The sequence below is a fragment of the Corylus avellana genome, chromosome ca5 (genome assembly GCF_901000735.1).
Source record: "Corylus avellana chromosome ca5, CavTom2PMs-1.0".
Lineage (NCBI taxonomy): Eukaryota > Viridiplantae > Streptophyta > Magnoliopsida > Fagales > Betulaceae > Corylus > Corylus avellana.
Window position 1 is genome coordinate 17073355 of NC_081545.1, and position 13136 is coordinate 17086490.

Here is a 13136-nt window from a genome sequence, read left to right on the forward strand (position 1 = left end):
CTTCCAAGTAGACCAGTACCATTCCTTTTGGCCTGGTTGCAGTTTCGAATGAAGTGTCCCACCTTGCCACATCCGCAACACCAATTCTTCCTTGATTTGCATTTCCCAAAATGCAACCTACCACACCTATGGCACAAAACGACTCTGTTTCTTGCTGGACCGCAACTCTTCGAGTGTCCTCCTCCTTCAGCTCCACGAGTACTCCCGATAGAACTCTTCCTTGAATCGGGTCCACATAATAGGCTCCCCGCTTTCTAATTCCATCACTAGCAAGTTTCGCTTAACGTACTACCATCGCCTCGCTCCTCCAGAGAACTTGTAAGCTATGTACTTGACTCTTTGCTCCTCAGTGCAATTCATAACTCGTAACAGTTCCTCCAAGTTCGTTCGTAAGCCAATCCCTCGCTTCTCCAGAGTTCAGGTTCCCCTTAAACACATGGAAAGGACGCTCATAAAACTCCTTGAAAGAGCAACCCTTGATTCCACTTGGAGTCCCTTCTCCTCGTACGTTGACCAAAGTGTCCACCAGAAGACTTGCCACAGTTTCCAATGCTTGGGTGGCGTCCAGAACGTTCCTCGTCTTTTCATCGGGTTGGGATGGCCTCTTACCACCGTTACTCCCAATGCCATTGTGCATGACATCTCTACAGTTACAACGATCATCAGCCCCTACTTCAGAGCATCACGTCGGGTCTCACTTAAAACGTCAAACCTAACCGTAAACCTATCCTTAGTAAGGGCCTAAGCTACTACCACCTTATCCAATGTCCTAATGTAGATCTAAGCTTAAAACCTTAAGTAACTATCTTAGTGCAGATCAAATCTAATCTCCAAAGTTGCATCATCAAAGCAGTCCTAGTCCTGACTTCAATACCATATCGAATTCCTAAAATCCTCAAGTCCAACATCCTCAAGATCATAGGTATCAAAACTATGTGTCCCTTGTATACATTAAATCTATCATATGCTCTGGTAGATCATCTCCTACAATCCGCAAAGCCAAAAGCTCTGATAAATCTAGACCTAATACTTAACAGATCAATTTCTATGATCCAAAAAGCAACTGCTCTGATACCAACTATAACGCCCCGAAAATTAATTATTTTCACGATTCGTCTCCCAGCCTTATCCCTAGCACAACAAGACTCAGGGACCTATACTCCTCAAAAGAGAGGATACTAAATAGTGGAAACAAAAAGATTCTATAAACATTAATCATTAACCAGAGCATCTACCAAAGAACATCAAAGTAGCTAAGATACAATACATATCATCATCTTTACAAGGGATTCATGCTATACCTTAATATGCAAGCATACATCAAAGCTCCTAGGTCTACAACATAACTCAAAAGTACTAGTTACCATGAGTACCCGCCTAAGCTTGCAATATGTCCTCAAGCATCTCCCGAGTCGAATCCTCCACAGTAACCGGATGCTTCGCGGTATCCACCTCTGCTAAACTATCTATAACTGCATAGTTGTACATATGGAGAAAAAGGTAAATAATATCAGGGTAAGTCCGACAACTTAGTGAGTATAAATGCACATGACGTGCCCGTCATTAAATGGTGAATTCAGTTATTTATAAAACACATGCAACATTATGAGATGACAGTTATCATGGATGTGATATAGATATAATATATGCTTATAATCATGAGTAATAGTATTAGTTCAATTGTATGGTCTACCCGAGATATTACCCATTCTCAAAAAGGTTGGCGATGTTCCAAGGGACCTATAATACAACTCCGGTGCCCCGGATACTCTACACTACCATACATCCCATTAGTGCCACGACCGAGTCCGACCTTGGGTGGCATACACCACTAATGATGTCCATCTTATAGTGACCATCCATTAGGGAATGGTTGCGCTTGGTCACAAAACCATCGGATCCAAAGTCCACACACACACACATTTGGCCATAAAGTTAACCTGTAAAGTAAGCCCATGGCCGTTATCTTGCATGTGCCGGTGTACCATGTCATACGATACAATTAATCTTATCAGTATTTTACATGCATAGTTTTACGAGTCTCATCATTATCTTGTTAATCAACATACATTTTCGCAAAAGAGAGTTCACAGTAGTTCTAAAATGTATTTCATAAGAGTTGCAAAATATGCGTATTTGATATATATAAAATAGACGTGCAATGTGAGAAAAGTAACAACAAGCATCCATGTGAGTTTATACTCACCCGGGTCGTAAGGCTCCTCCATAAAATTCCGTTGAGGCTCCATAACCTCGAATACTGAGAAAAGACCTATCATTAGTTCTAAATCCAACTAAAACGAACCTAGAACATAACAACATAGTGTTGGGAGATAAAGCGGTTATGAAGTTTTTACCAAGAGTACATTAATATACATAGTTGAATACAACTCTATTGTGCCAAATACTACATAAATTAATAGATAATATTTAGCACATTTTACTAGCAAGTGCACAAGATCAAACGATAGTATAGTGCAGCAAGTACGAGATCGATCCCATGAAGATTGTTGATTTTGTTTTAGAAGTAATTAAAATACCAAAAATTATCACGAGATTGATGTTGATACTAAGGAAAAGAAATAAAGATAAAGATAAGGTAAAGTTAGGGCTTTGATATCCACCACTAATCATACTTAGATAATATAACAATATGTCAATGATCCAATCATACTATGAATACTTAATGTTTGCCAACCTAAGGGTATGGGGGTCTACTCCTTAAGCTATTAATTTTCCTAAGAAACGAATTAGGCATGGGTGTCTACTCTAATTCTTTTCTTTCTTAAAGGATTTAGCATGGGTGTCTACTAAGTTGTTCTTTAAGAAAGCATAAATCTGTGAAAATCGACAAACACATGAGGCCTATGGCATGGGTGTCTACTCCCGGTTTCCCATGTTGATTAACCCAAAAACCCAGTGCAGATTTCTTTTGTTACTCTTATTAAACCCAGGACTTGATCATCCAAATTGATTTAATTAACAAATCCATACCACATGCATATAATGGACGATCACATACATATGAGGAATTCAAGAAAACAGGAATTAATCAAGTTAAGCAACACAATATGATTATCACAAAGGCGCCAATATTGAAATATTAAATAAACATAATTAGGGCTTCAATGTAGCCCTCCTTAAGAGTTAATTACACATAATTAAAATAAAACTAAAAATAAAAGGGAAAGAAAGAACTAAAAACCGCTCCTAGAAGTAGCCTCCAATTCCTCTTCCCAAAGTTGTGTTCTGCTGTCCCACAATTACCCACCTAAATTAATAGGCAAATAACTGGATGTTTTACCTGCAAGTGCACGAGGTCAACATAGTAGTATAGTGTGCAAATACGGGGTCATTCCCACGAGGACTGCTGAATCTTGTCTAAAATTAATCCCCAAAGTGAAATAAAACAAGAGATTGGATTTAATTGATAATGATAAAAAGGTAGGGCTTTGATATCTACCACTAATTATATTTAGCTAATATATCAATATGCCAATGTTTTGATCATGTTATGAATATCTAATGTTTGTCAACTTAAGGGCATTGGTGTCTACTCCTTAAACTATTAATTTTCCTAAGCAACGAATTAGGCATGGGTGTCTACTCTAATTCTTTTCTAGGGGTGTCAATACGGTTACGGTTAGCGGTTATTGGCAATAACCGCTAACCATAACTACCTTAGCGATTAGTAGATTTTACTAACCGCAACGCGGTTAGCGGTTAGCTACTAACCGCCGGTTAGCAGTTAGTGAAATAGGAAACCGCCCGCTAACCGCTTTTTCAAAATTAGACTCTTTTTGGGTTTGTTGGGCTTTTTTTTTTTTTTTTACTGTAGCATTTTTTATCCTCATTTTTTTTTTTTTTGTATTTTTAGTGTCTTCTCAAACCCAATTGCTATAAAAATAGCTCATATTGAAAAATAAAAATAATGACTAAATTTACATTATTTGTACTTTAAAACAAATTCCTTGAATATTAATCATAATTGGTTAACTTAAAAAAAAAAAAAAATACACAACATATAAAAAAAAAAAAAAAAAAGAAATTCAACACAACATATAAAAAAAGTTCAACACAACATATAAAAGAAGTTCAAATAAAACATATGATATATATGATTATATGTCATATTATATATGATTATATGTATTATTTATTATTATATAATCATATGATTTAATGATCAATTCATCATGTGATATAATCATATCAATTATAATGATAATATTACTAAAATTAGAATGATAATACATTAATACTTCAATTATGTTTATAAGTAACACATTGTTTAATCCAATGTCAATTATTTAATTTGATATTATACGAATCACATTATCATTGTACATTAATAATATGATTCGCTTGAATAAAGTACTTGAATTGTCATTGAATCATATGATTAAGTATTGATAATATACATTTATATTATTCATATGCATATATGTATAATTATAATTTATAACATATATAGACTTATAAGTTTATAACATACATTGGAACTATGTCTCTAGGTACTTAATTGTTGTATTAGTATGAATTGGTCTACTTATGACTTATGTCATATTATATAAGTATAATTTATTATTATATAATCATATAAATTAGAATAATAATACATTAATACTTCAATTGTGGTTATAAGTAACACATTATTGAATCTAATGCCAATTACTTAATTTGATATTATACGAATCACATTATCATTATACATTAATAATATGATTAACTTGAATAAAGTATTTGAATTGTCATTGAATCATATGATTAAGTATTGATCTTATGCATTTATATTATTCATATGCATATATGTATAATTATAATTTATAACATAAATAGACTTATCAGTTTATAACATATATTGGAACTAAGTCTCTAGATACTTAATTGTTGTATTAATATGAATTGGTATACTTATGAGTTATATCATATTATATATGTATAATTTGTTATTATATAATCAAATGATTTAATGATCAATTGATCATGTGATACAATCATATAAATTATAGTGATAATATATTAATACTCAAATTGTGATTTAATTATTTAAAAAAAAAAATTGTGATCTAATGATCAAGCGATTATGTTATATGTATAAATATTATTAAAATTATAATTATAAAAATATATTATATAAAAAAGCGGTTAGCGGTTAGCGGTTACGGTTAGTAAACCCAACAACCTGTAACCGCTAACCGCTAGGCAGTTATAACGGTTAGGCGGTTAGCGCTTAGCAGACGGTTTCTAACCGCCCGCATTGACACCCCTATTCTTTTTTTTCTTAAAGGATTTAGCATGGTTGTCTACTAAGTTGTTCTTTAAGAAAGCATAAAATTGTGAAAATCGACAAACACATGAGGCCTAGGGCATGGGTGTCTACACCCGGTTCCCCATGTTGATTAACCCAAGAATCCGATGTGGATATCTTTTGTTACTTATGTTAAACCCAGGACTCGGTCATCCAAATTGATTTAACTAACTAGTCCATACCACATGCACATGTTGATCAGGCGCACACATATGAGGAATTCATGAAACTAAGTATTAATCAAGTTAGACATCATAACAAGATCATCACAAAGGCCCCAATATTGAATATTAACAAAACATAACTAGAGCTTCAATCTAACCCTACTAAGTAAATTAGCTACACATAGAGTTGATGTTAAACATCTTCATAAAATAAAATAAAATAAAGGAAAAGAATAAACCCGAAACTTGAACTTGAAGAGCTCAAATTCTTCTCCTTACAAAGCATATCTATTCTAGTGGCTTAAGGGTCTATTTATAGGCTTTAGAAGTCCTTGACAAACTAGTAAACCTAGGAATTCCATAGGGTTTCAAAACCTATTACAATTGGGAGTTGGAAAACCCTAATATGGAAAGAATGACAATCTGGCCGTCACTTGATATGTCTTCTGCGCACGGGTGCAATCGATCACAACCCGTGTGCGCTCGATCGCAAGTAACCTGTGATCGATCGCAGTGTCAGGGTTCCCATTTTTCCCATCTTCTCTCTTTGAGCCCAAATCTTCCAGATTTACTTCATTTTCTTCTAAAAGCCTACAAAAGTATGGAAAACACAAAAATGAATTAAAATGACCTAGTTAACTAAAACCAAAAGATTAAAACATGCAAGTTAAGGGCTAAAAATATGAATATTTTAGCACTTAACATGTTTATTCTAGGATGATTCTTCTAAAGGTTTAGAGGTCTTATTTATAGGCTTAGGAATATTCTAGAAAACCTAGAAACCCTAGTAAAATCGTAGGGTTTAGTCCTAGTCCAACTAGGACTAGAAAAACCCTAATATGGAAAGCAAAGGGAGTCTGGCTGCAGCTTCTAGAATTCTCCAGCGCACAGGTGCGCTCGATCGCATCTCTACGATAGATTTTATGTCTTCTGCGCTCAATCGCAATGCGATCGAGCTTCTCTTGTGCGCACGAGCGCACGCCTCGCTCTTCACGTCTGGACCTCTCTGGAACTGCGCTCGATCGCAGGTCCGTGCTCGATCGCACTACCAGAATGCTTTTGCTTGCTTCAAGTCTTCTAGCTTTTTTCCAATTTTATCCTTTAAGTCCAATACTTCCAGGAATGCTTTCTTTTCTTCCAAAAACCTATAAAACAAAGAAAATATAAAAAAAAGAAGTAAAATAGCACAAACTAACAACACCAAGGAATTAACACATATAAGTTTAAGGGCTAAAATATGAATATTTTGACACTTAACAAACTCTAGCCCAAAAGCCTAAGCTAATGGGCTAAGGTCCACTTAGGTATATTAAGCACTTTTTCCTTTTATATTTTCTCAATGTGGGACACAACACTCACAGGTGCACTCACAACAATCTCTCCCTCACTTGTGAATCTCTTCACATTGACCCAACTCCCCCTCGCTTGTGAGTCTTTTTACATTTCCAAGAGTGTCTCACGTCAAGAGTTGCGGATGGAGACACAACTCTAAACCCGATGCATCTAGACACCCGCCCCAGGAAGGTAACTACGGCTCTGATACAATTTGTTGGGAGATAAAGCGATTATGGAGTTTTTACCAAAAGTACATTAATATACATGAGTGAACACAACTCTAGCCCAAAAGCCTAAGCTAATGGGCTAAGGTCCACTTAGGTATATTAAGCACTTTTTCCTTTTCTCAATTTGGGACACAACACTCACAGGTGCACTCACAACAATCTCTCCCTCACTTGTGAATCTCTTCACATGGACCCAACTCCCCCTCGCTTGTGAGTCTTTTTACATTTTCAAGAGTGTCTCACATCAAGAGTTGCGGATGGAGACACAACTCTAAACCCGATGCATCTAGACACCCGCCCCAGGAAGGTAACTACGGCTCTGATACAATTAGTTGGGAGATAAAGCGATTATGGAGTTTTTACCAAAAGTACATTAATATACATAAGTGAACACAACTCTAGCCCAAAAGCCTAAGCTAATGGGCTAAGGTCCACTTAGGTATATTAAGCACTCTTTTCTTTTATATTTTCTCAATGCGGGACACAACCCTCACAAGTGCACTCCAGTGGTAGAATCTGAGCCACTTGTTCCAACACAAAGGCTATCGGATGACTGGCCAAAGTGGCGTTCCCTATAACACTTTTGACCTTGCGTCTGAGTCCGTGGCCGTAAGTCCGCCCAGAAGGCTTGTACGTCCGGTTTCGTGGCCGTACGTCAGCCCAAAAGGTTCAGGTAGAACCTCATTTGGTTCAACTGTCCTCCTATCCTCCCAAACTGGTTCTAAAGCTACCAAAAAGATTCATAGGACCTCATATCTCAAAACAACACCTCCATGCAAAAGGGAATAAGGCCAACAAGAATTAAACGCTAACCCATGCTTAAACCAAGATTAAGGGCAACAACATAACTAGAAGCTACAAACTACCAATTAAGTTAACTATGAAAAGCACTTGAACAACATAACGACTAAGGAGCAAGCTAAGCTTAGAAGATTACCTCCTTGAAGCGAAACCTCCAAGAATCACCTCTCCTTCTCTAGGAACTCACAAAATCCTCACAAAACACTCACACACGGGTATCAGGTAGCCTGGGGGCAAGAATGGGCGTGAAAGGGTGAGGGGTAGGGGGTATTTATAGGTGAGAAAAAGCAAAGGGCGCTACAAACTATTTTGAAAAGTAGCGGACACCTGGTACTATTAGAGCGTAAGTCCGGTACTGTTTACCCAGCGGTCCAAAGGCTGTAGCGTACGTTCAGGTATTATCCAGGGGTTAACCCAAAAGTAGAGTATGTCCAGTACTATAGGGGCGTATGTTCGTGTACTATTTGCAGAGTATTGCGTACTATTGGCAGAGTACGTCCAGTGGTCCCTCAGCATACGTACGGTGGTCCCCCTGCGTACGTCCTTACTTACAGAAAGAGCGTACGTACGATGCTCCCCAAGCATACGTCCAGTCAGGAAATCTAGAATTTCTAAAATGGCCTTCTAGTTGTTCCTAGTGACTTAAAGTCCAAATTAACTATCTAACTAAGCTACCTAAGCTTAGTTAATTATTTGGGTTGCTACAAAACCGTTGTCTATGCAAAAGCTTGAAATTTGTAGAAGCACGGCAAGCTTGGTGGAGCCCCCCACATAGTTGGGAGGGGGAGATTTGTTGGGGTGGTCCCTCTTTATGTGGGGACCAAACCACGTGGACAAACAAAGGGTTAAAACCCTTTTGTTTGCTATATAAAGGAAAGCGCAGTGCGCATCCTCATGTGAGGAAAGAAAAAAAAGAAAAAGAAGAAAAGAAAGAGGAGTGTGGCACCATAAGGAGAGAGAAAAAAAAAGAAAAATGTTTTTTCTTAACTGCATCCATCAAAGATTGAAGGATCGTTTGTTGGCAGATCTTGTTGCAATTTTAGTATGTTGTTCCTGACGACGAGTGCTACGTATTGACAGGTGTCGATCGTTGGAATTGCTCTCCAGTCGCTTGATTGCTAATACCTACTTGGTGAGATCTTTCTTTATTCTTGTTGGAATCTACTTTGGGGTGATGAATTTATGTTTAATCCAAGAATGCATTTATTCTTGATGTGATGATAACCTCTGGATATTTCTCTAGGAAACAGTAAAAGATTTGACTAGACTAGGTCCCGTAATTTTTACCTTCACATTGGAGAGTTTTTCACGTAAAAATTTTTGTGTTTTGCTTGTAGGTTGCTTGATTATTATTCTGCTACTGTGACTATTTAATTTGCACAAAGCTCTAAGTATCCACTAAGTATCGTGTTCACCCCTAAAAAAAAAAAAAAAAAAAAAAAAAAAAAAAAAACCTTACTCCCCAAAGCTTTAGAGAAGTCTCTTCTCAGAAATTATCAATCAACTTAAACTATCTTATTGATTCCTAAAACCACTAATCAACTCCTTATAGGACATTAAAACAAAAACAAAAACAAGCAAGGACTTGATAAAATAAAAAGACACGTGGTACATGGTACATAGTTTTATTGACGGTAGATAAGGATATATCTAACTCTGAAAAATCTACTTCCTTTGAATAGTTTAAAAAACAAAAGAGGAAATCTAACGACTTCGGCAATTCTGACGTGGCAAACTAGTAGTTGGAAAACCCGCCACAGTGGGAGCTGTTCCCCCGCGCACGTTAGCACGAACCAGGTTCTCCCAGGCACATAACGTCAACTCTTTGTCTTGTCTTTAAACCGAAGGCTTTCCACATCATCGTCGTCGTCAGTGAGAGCCGGTGCACGTTAGCCAATACCTGTTAGAATCTCTCTGTTTTTTGTACTATGTGAGGGAAAAAAAAAAAAAAAAAAAAAGCGAATCTGATTATAATCAAACGGTCTCTTCTCCGTCCGGCGATTCCCTTCTTCGTCTCCCCGATCGCTCGGTCAGTTCCCCAAATCTTAATCGGCTTTAATTTCTCCTTTTTTTTTTAATTTCTTTTAATCTTTATAATTCCGAATTTCTCTGTCGCCGATCTGATACTTGTTTGTTTTTATTTTGTGGATTTCTTTTTATGGCTTCGATTTTCTGGTAAGTTAGAAAGTTTTGTCGTCTTCTGATTGGCTGCTGAGAAAGCTGGGGAAACAAGAAATCGAGTTTGTAAATTTTAAGGTTTACTTTTAAAATTTTACTCAGCTTTCTCAGGAACCAAGCAGAAACTGGATATTTTTACTTTAATATTGGGTTCCAAGGAAAATTTAAAAATAAAAAATAGAAATTAAGAAAGAGAAAAGCTCAACAAAGTGGTTGAAGAAAGCTTTAATTTTAGCTGAATTCATTTAGATTATTGTAATTTTTGAAGTGGCAAATGTTTTGTGTACTTGGAATGAAGATAAAGATGAGAATTGAATGTGTATTGGCTTGTGTACTAGCTTTAGTGAGGCATACCCGGACAAGAAGAGATCAAAGATATGCTGAGGAAAGAATCTGTAGTGAGTGGAAGGAAACTGGTTCCATCATTAGTTGATCTTTGCATTAAGACAACGATTGATAATGTAAGGTACCTTGGTGATGTTGGTGAAACAGATATAAATCTTCTTGATCGAATTTTACCACATTGTACCGTCGAACAATTGACGCACATTGAGAAGTGTTCAGAAGTAAGAAGGCCCGTATTATCTTTGAAATTAAATGTTTATGTTATATTTAAGCAGGAAATTTAAAGTGCATATTTTTTAATTAATTCTGTAGGGAAGGGATCTTAGTCCAGTGACTGACAAGTTGTGGAAGAAATTTTATGAAAAGCAGTTTGGTGCTAAAAACACGGAGCAAGTGGTTGAGAGGATGAGAAAAAGTTCGACGGCATTTAAATGGATACAATTGTATGAGGTGATCATTTATCTTCCTTTCTTTTTCAAATTATCCTTTTTAATAATTTTCATTGTTAGATGCAGTTTTCTTTTGTAGGTAGGTTATTTTTCAGTAATTGATAAGGCAATCAATATTGCAACTTTTGCTAAGCATTATAAAATTTGGGTGATCTACTCTGCCAGGCAAAATTGGAAGACATTGCTGAGCATGAGAAGAAATCTGTTGCTCGACTTAAGCAACTATACAAGAAAGAAGATGCACGTATGTTCTTTCTAATCTCAAATAATCTGTAGAAGATCAATGTTCCTTTCCCCGTTCCCCCCTTTGAATAGAAAAAAAAAAAAAAAATCTGTAGAAGATCTATGTCGTTTATTTCTATTCTTCCCTGTGATTATATATTAATGTTTTATGTTGCATGCTTTAATGCATGTGATGTATTTCTTAAACTCTTGTATCAGAGTTGCAAATTATATTAGCTTCCTATAATTGCTTTGTCCATGAGGATTCAGCTGTGACCTTGTTGCATTTGTCTTTCCATTATACAAATTGAGTTCTTACATTCCATTACCATAACAATCCTTTCATAATTCATATCCTTCAAGGAGTTTCAGTTTTGCTGTTGTGTACTTTTTATTAACATCCCAAATATTTCGGGATGAGGTATACTTGAGCTTTTCTCTCAGGTTTAGGTATTTGGAAAAATCCTATGCACCTTCAACCGATGGTTATTGAAATTATTCCACAGGTGGAGCAATTGTACTTAACTCCATTTAGGGCTCTCTATGAACTAGATAACTTGGTCGTAGGGTTTAAACAGATGATTCTCTGTTCTTGAACAAGTATCACACGCTGTTGAAATGATAATCCATTTCTTTATTCACTGGGAGTCGGTGGATACAACTGGTAAAATTGAATCCATTCTTAAACCATGCATAAGATTAAGAAAATACCTAATATGGCTCCCTGTGGGATGTTGATGCAAGATAAAACCCACCGATCCTTAGTAGAACCACAAGCAAATTTCTTTTCTACCTCACCTTGTGCACCTAGAGCCTTGAGGCAAGCAGAAATCCATGGAAGTTCACTATGACTTGCCTGCAGAAGAATGAGATAGAAGTTTGATAGGTTAAAAAGAAAAGAATTAGTCCTTGGAAAAGTTCAAATCAGATTTTTGTAATCATCGATTCTGATTTTATTTTTAACTAAAAAAAAATTCTGGGTTTTATCTGTTTTCCATCCATTTTGCTTTATTTTTCTTTAAAGTCCATGAATCGCTCATTCTATGAATTTTTATGCATCATTTACTAGTTAAGGGCACATTTTAATACTTGTGCACAGATGATTTTCTCAAAATCTGTTGGACTTTTTGTAGGAAAACAAAGTCGGCAAGTTCAGCTTTGCACGAAGGTTCCACCTTCAAAAAATAAAAGAAGCTTTTGTGGAGGTAGTCATTCTATTCTGTTCTAGTTTCTTCTGTTGGTGTTGCTGAATGAGTTCAGCAATCTGTTTATTTCCAATCTATCTGTTAACATGCTGAGACTTTGACACTGTAGAGACTGCACTCTAAATTTATGTTTTAGTTAATTTACTTTTGACAATTCTTTGTAGGTAGTGGACCCGGCCACAATGTTTCAAACGTGAAGAGCAACTTGATGAAGAAGTCAAAAATAGATTTTCTTAACAGGTAGTCTTGTAGGGAAAGTTCCTCTTGAAAAAGTTATAAATCTAAGAAGAAAAAAATAAGGAAAAAAAGAAAAATATATTGGCCTTGTGTGATTTGCTCTCAAGATTTCCCTTTCATGATTTATTGACCTGTTCTTTTGAGCAGTCGTGAGATGAAGAATCTTGCAGCTATGAAGAAAAAGCCCTTACCGAGGAATGAAGGGTAAGAATCTCATTTATTTTAAAATTATGTGTGAGACGCAATTTGTAGATGCTTTCCAATTCTCATTCTATGAATCTATCACTTGTTGTCCCCCACAGTCGTCCCTCGCTCGTAATGAAACCAGCTCAGTTTTCTCGAAAAGATTCTGCCACGACTACCAAGCTTTTCAAGCCTGTAGAGAGAAAATTTTAGAAGCATGCCTTCTGAGTCTTGGCATTGCTGTCTTGGATAGGAATTTTCACTCCAACAATCTGGGGTTCAAATCTTCTTGGCCAGGCAATATCATGTTTTTCTTGCTTTGTTTTTTAACTTGTGCCTTCCACCCATTCTTACATCCCAATAACCAATATCTGGTTTGTAGGGTATGTATATTGGACCCTTTGAGGCAATTATAAAAAATCCTAGGTGGTTGCAAGTTCAATTAAATGGAGATATAAAACAGAAGTAAATGATCAAAT

General features: G+C 36.2%; 1 protein-coding gene across 1 annotated transcript; it reads left to right on the forward strand.

Moving 5' to 3' along the window:
- The first annotated feature begins 9597 nt into the window (after window positions 1-9597).
- Window positions 9598-13136, forward strand: LOC132182408 (uncharacterized). Its single transcript, XM_059595647.1, has 8 exons — window positions 9598-9867; window positions 10355-10582; window positions 10674-10811; window positions 10976-11054; window positions 12166-12237; window positions 12402-12477; window positions 12622-12678; window positions 12777-13136. The coding sequence occupies exons 2-8, from the start codon at window positions 10394-10396 to the stop codon at window positions 12868-12870; spliced, it is 705 nt and encodes a 234-aa protein (XP_059451630.1). The 5' UTR covers window positions 9598-9867; window positions 10355-10393; the 3' UTR covers window positions 12871-13136.

Excerpts from the sequence above, each read along its gene's own strand:
- LOC132182408 (XM_059595647.1), top strand. The coding sequence starts at position 10,394 with ATGCTGAGGAAAGAATCTGTAGTGAGTGGAAGGAAACTGGTTCCATCA. Across the intron at positions 10,583-10,673 it reads ACATTGAGAAGTGTTCAGAA|GGAAGGGATCTTAGTCCAGT; the intron begins GTAAGAAGGCCC and ends TTAATTCTGTAG. Across the intron at positions 11,055-12,165 it reads ATACAAGAAAGAAGATGCAC|GAAAACAAAGTCGGCAAGTT; the intron begins GTATGTTCTTTC and ends GACTTTTTGTAG.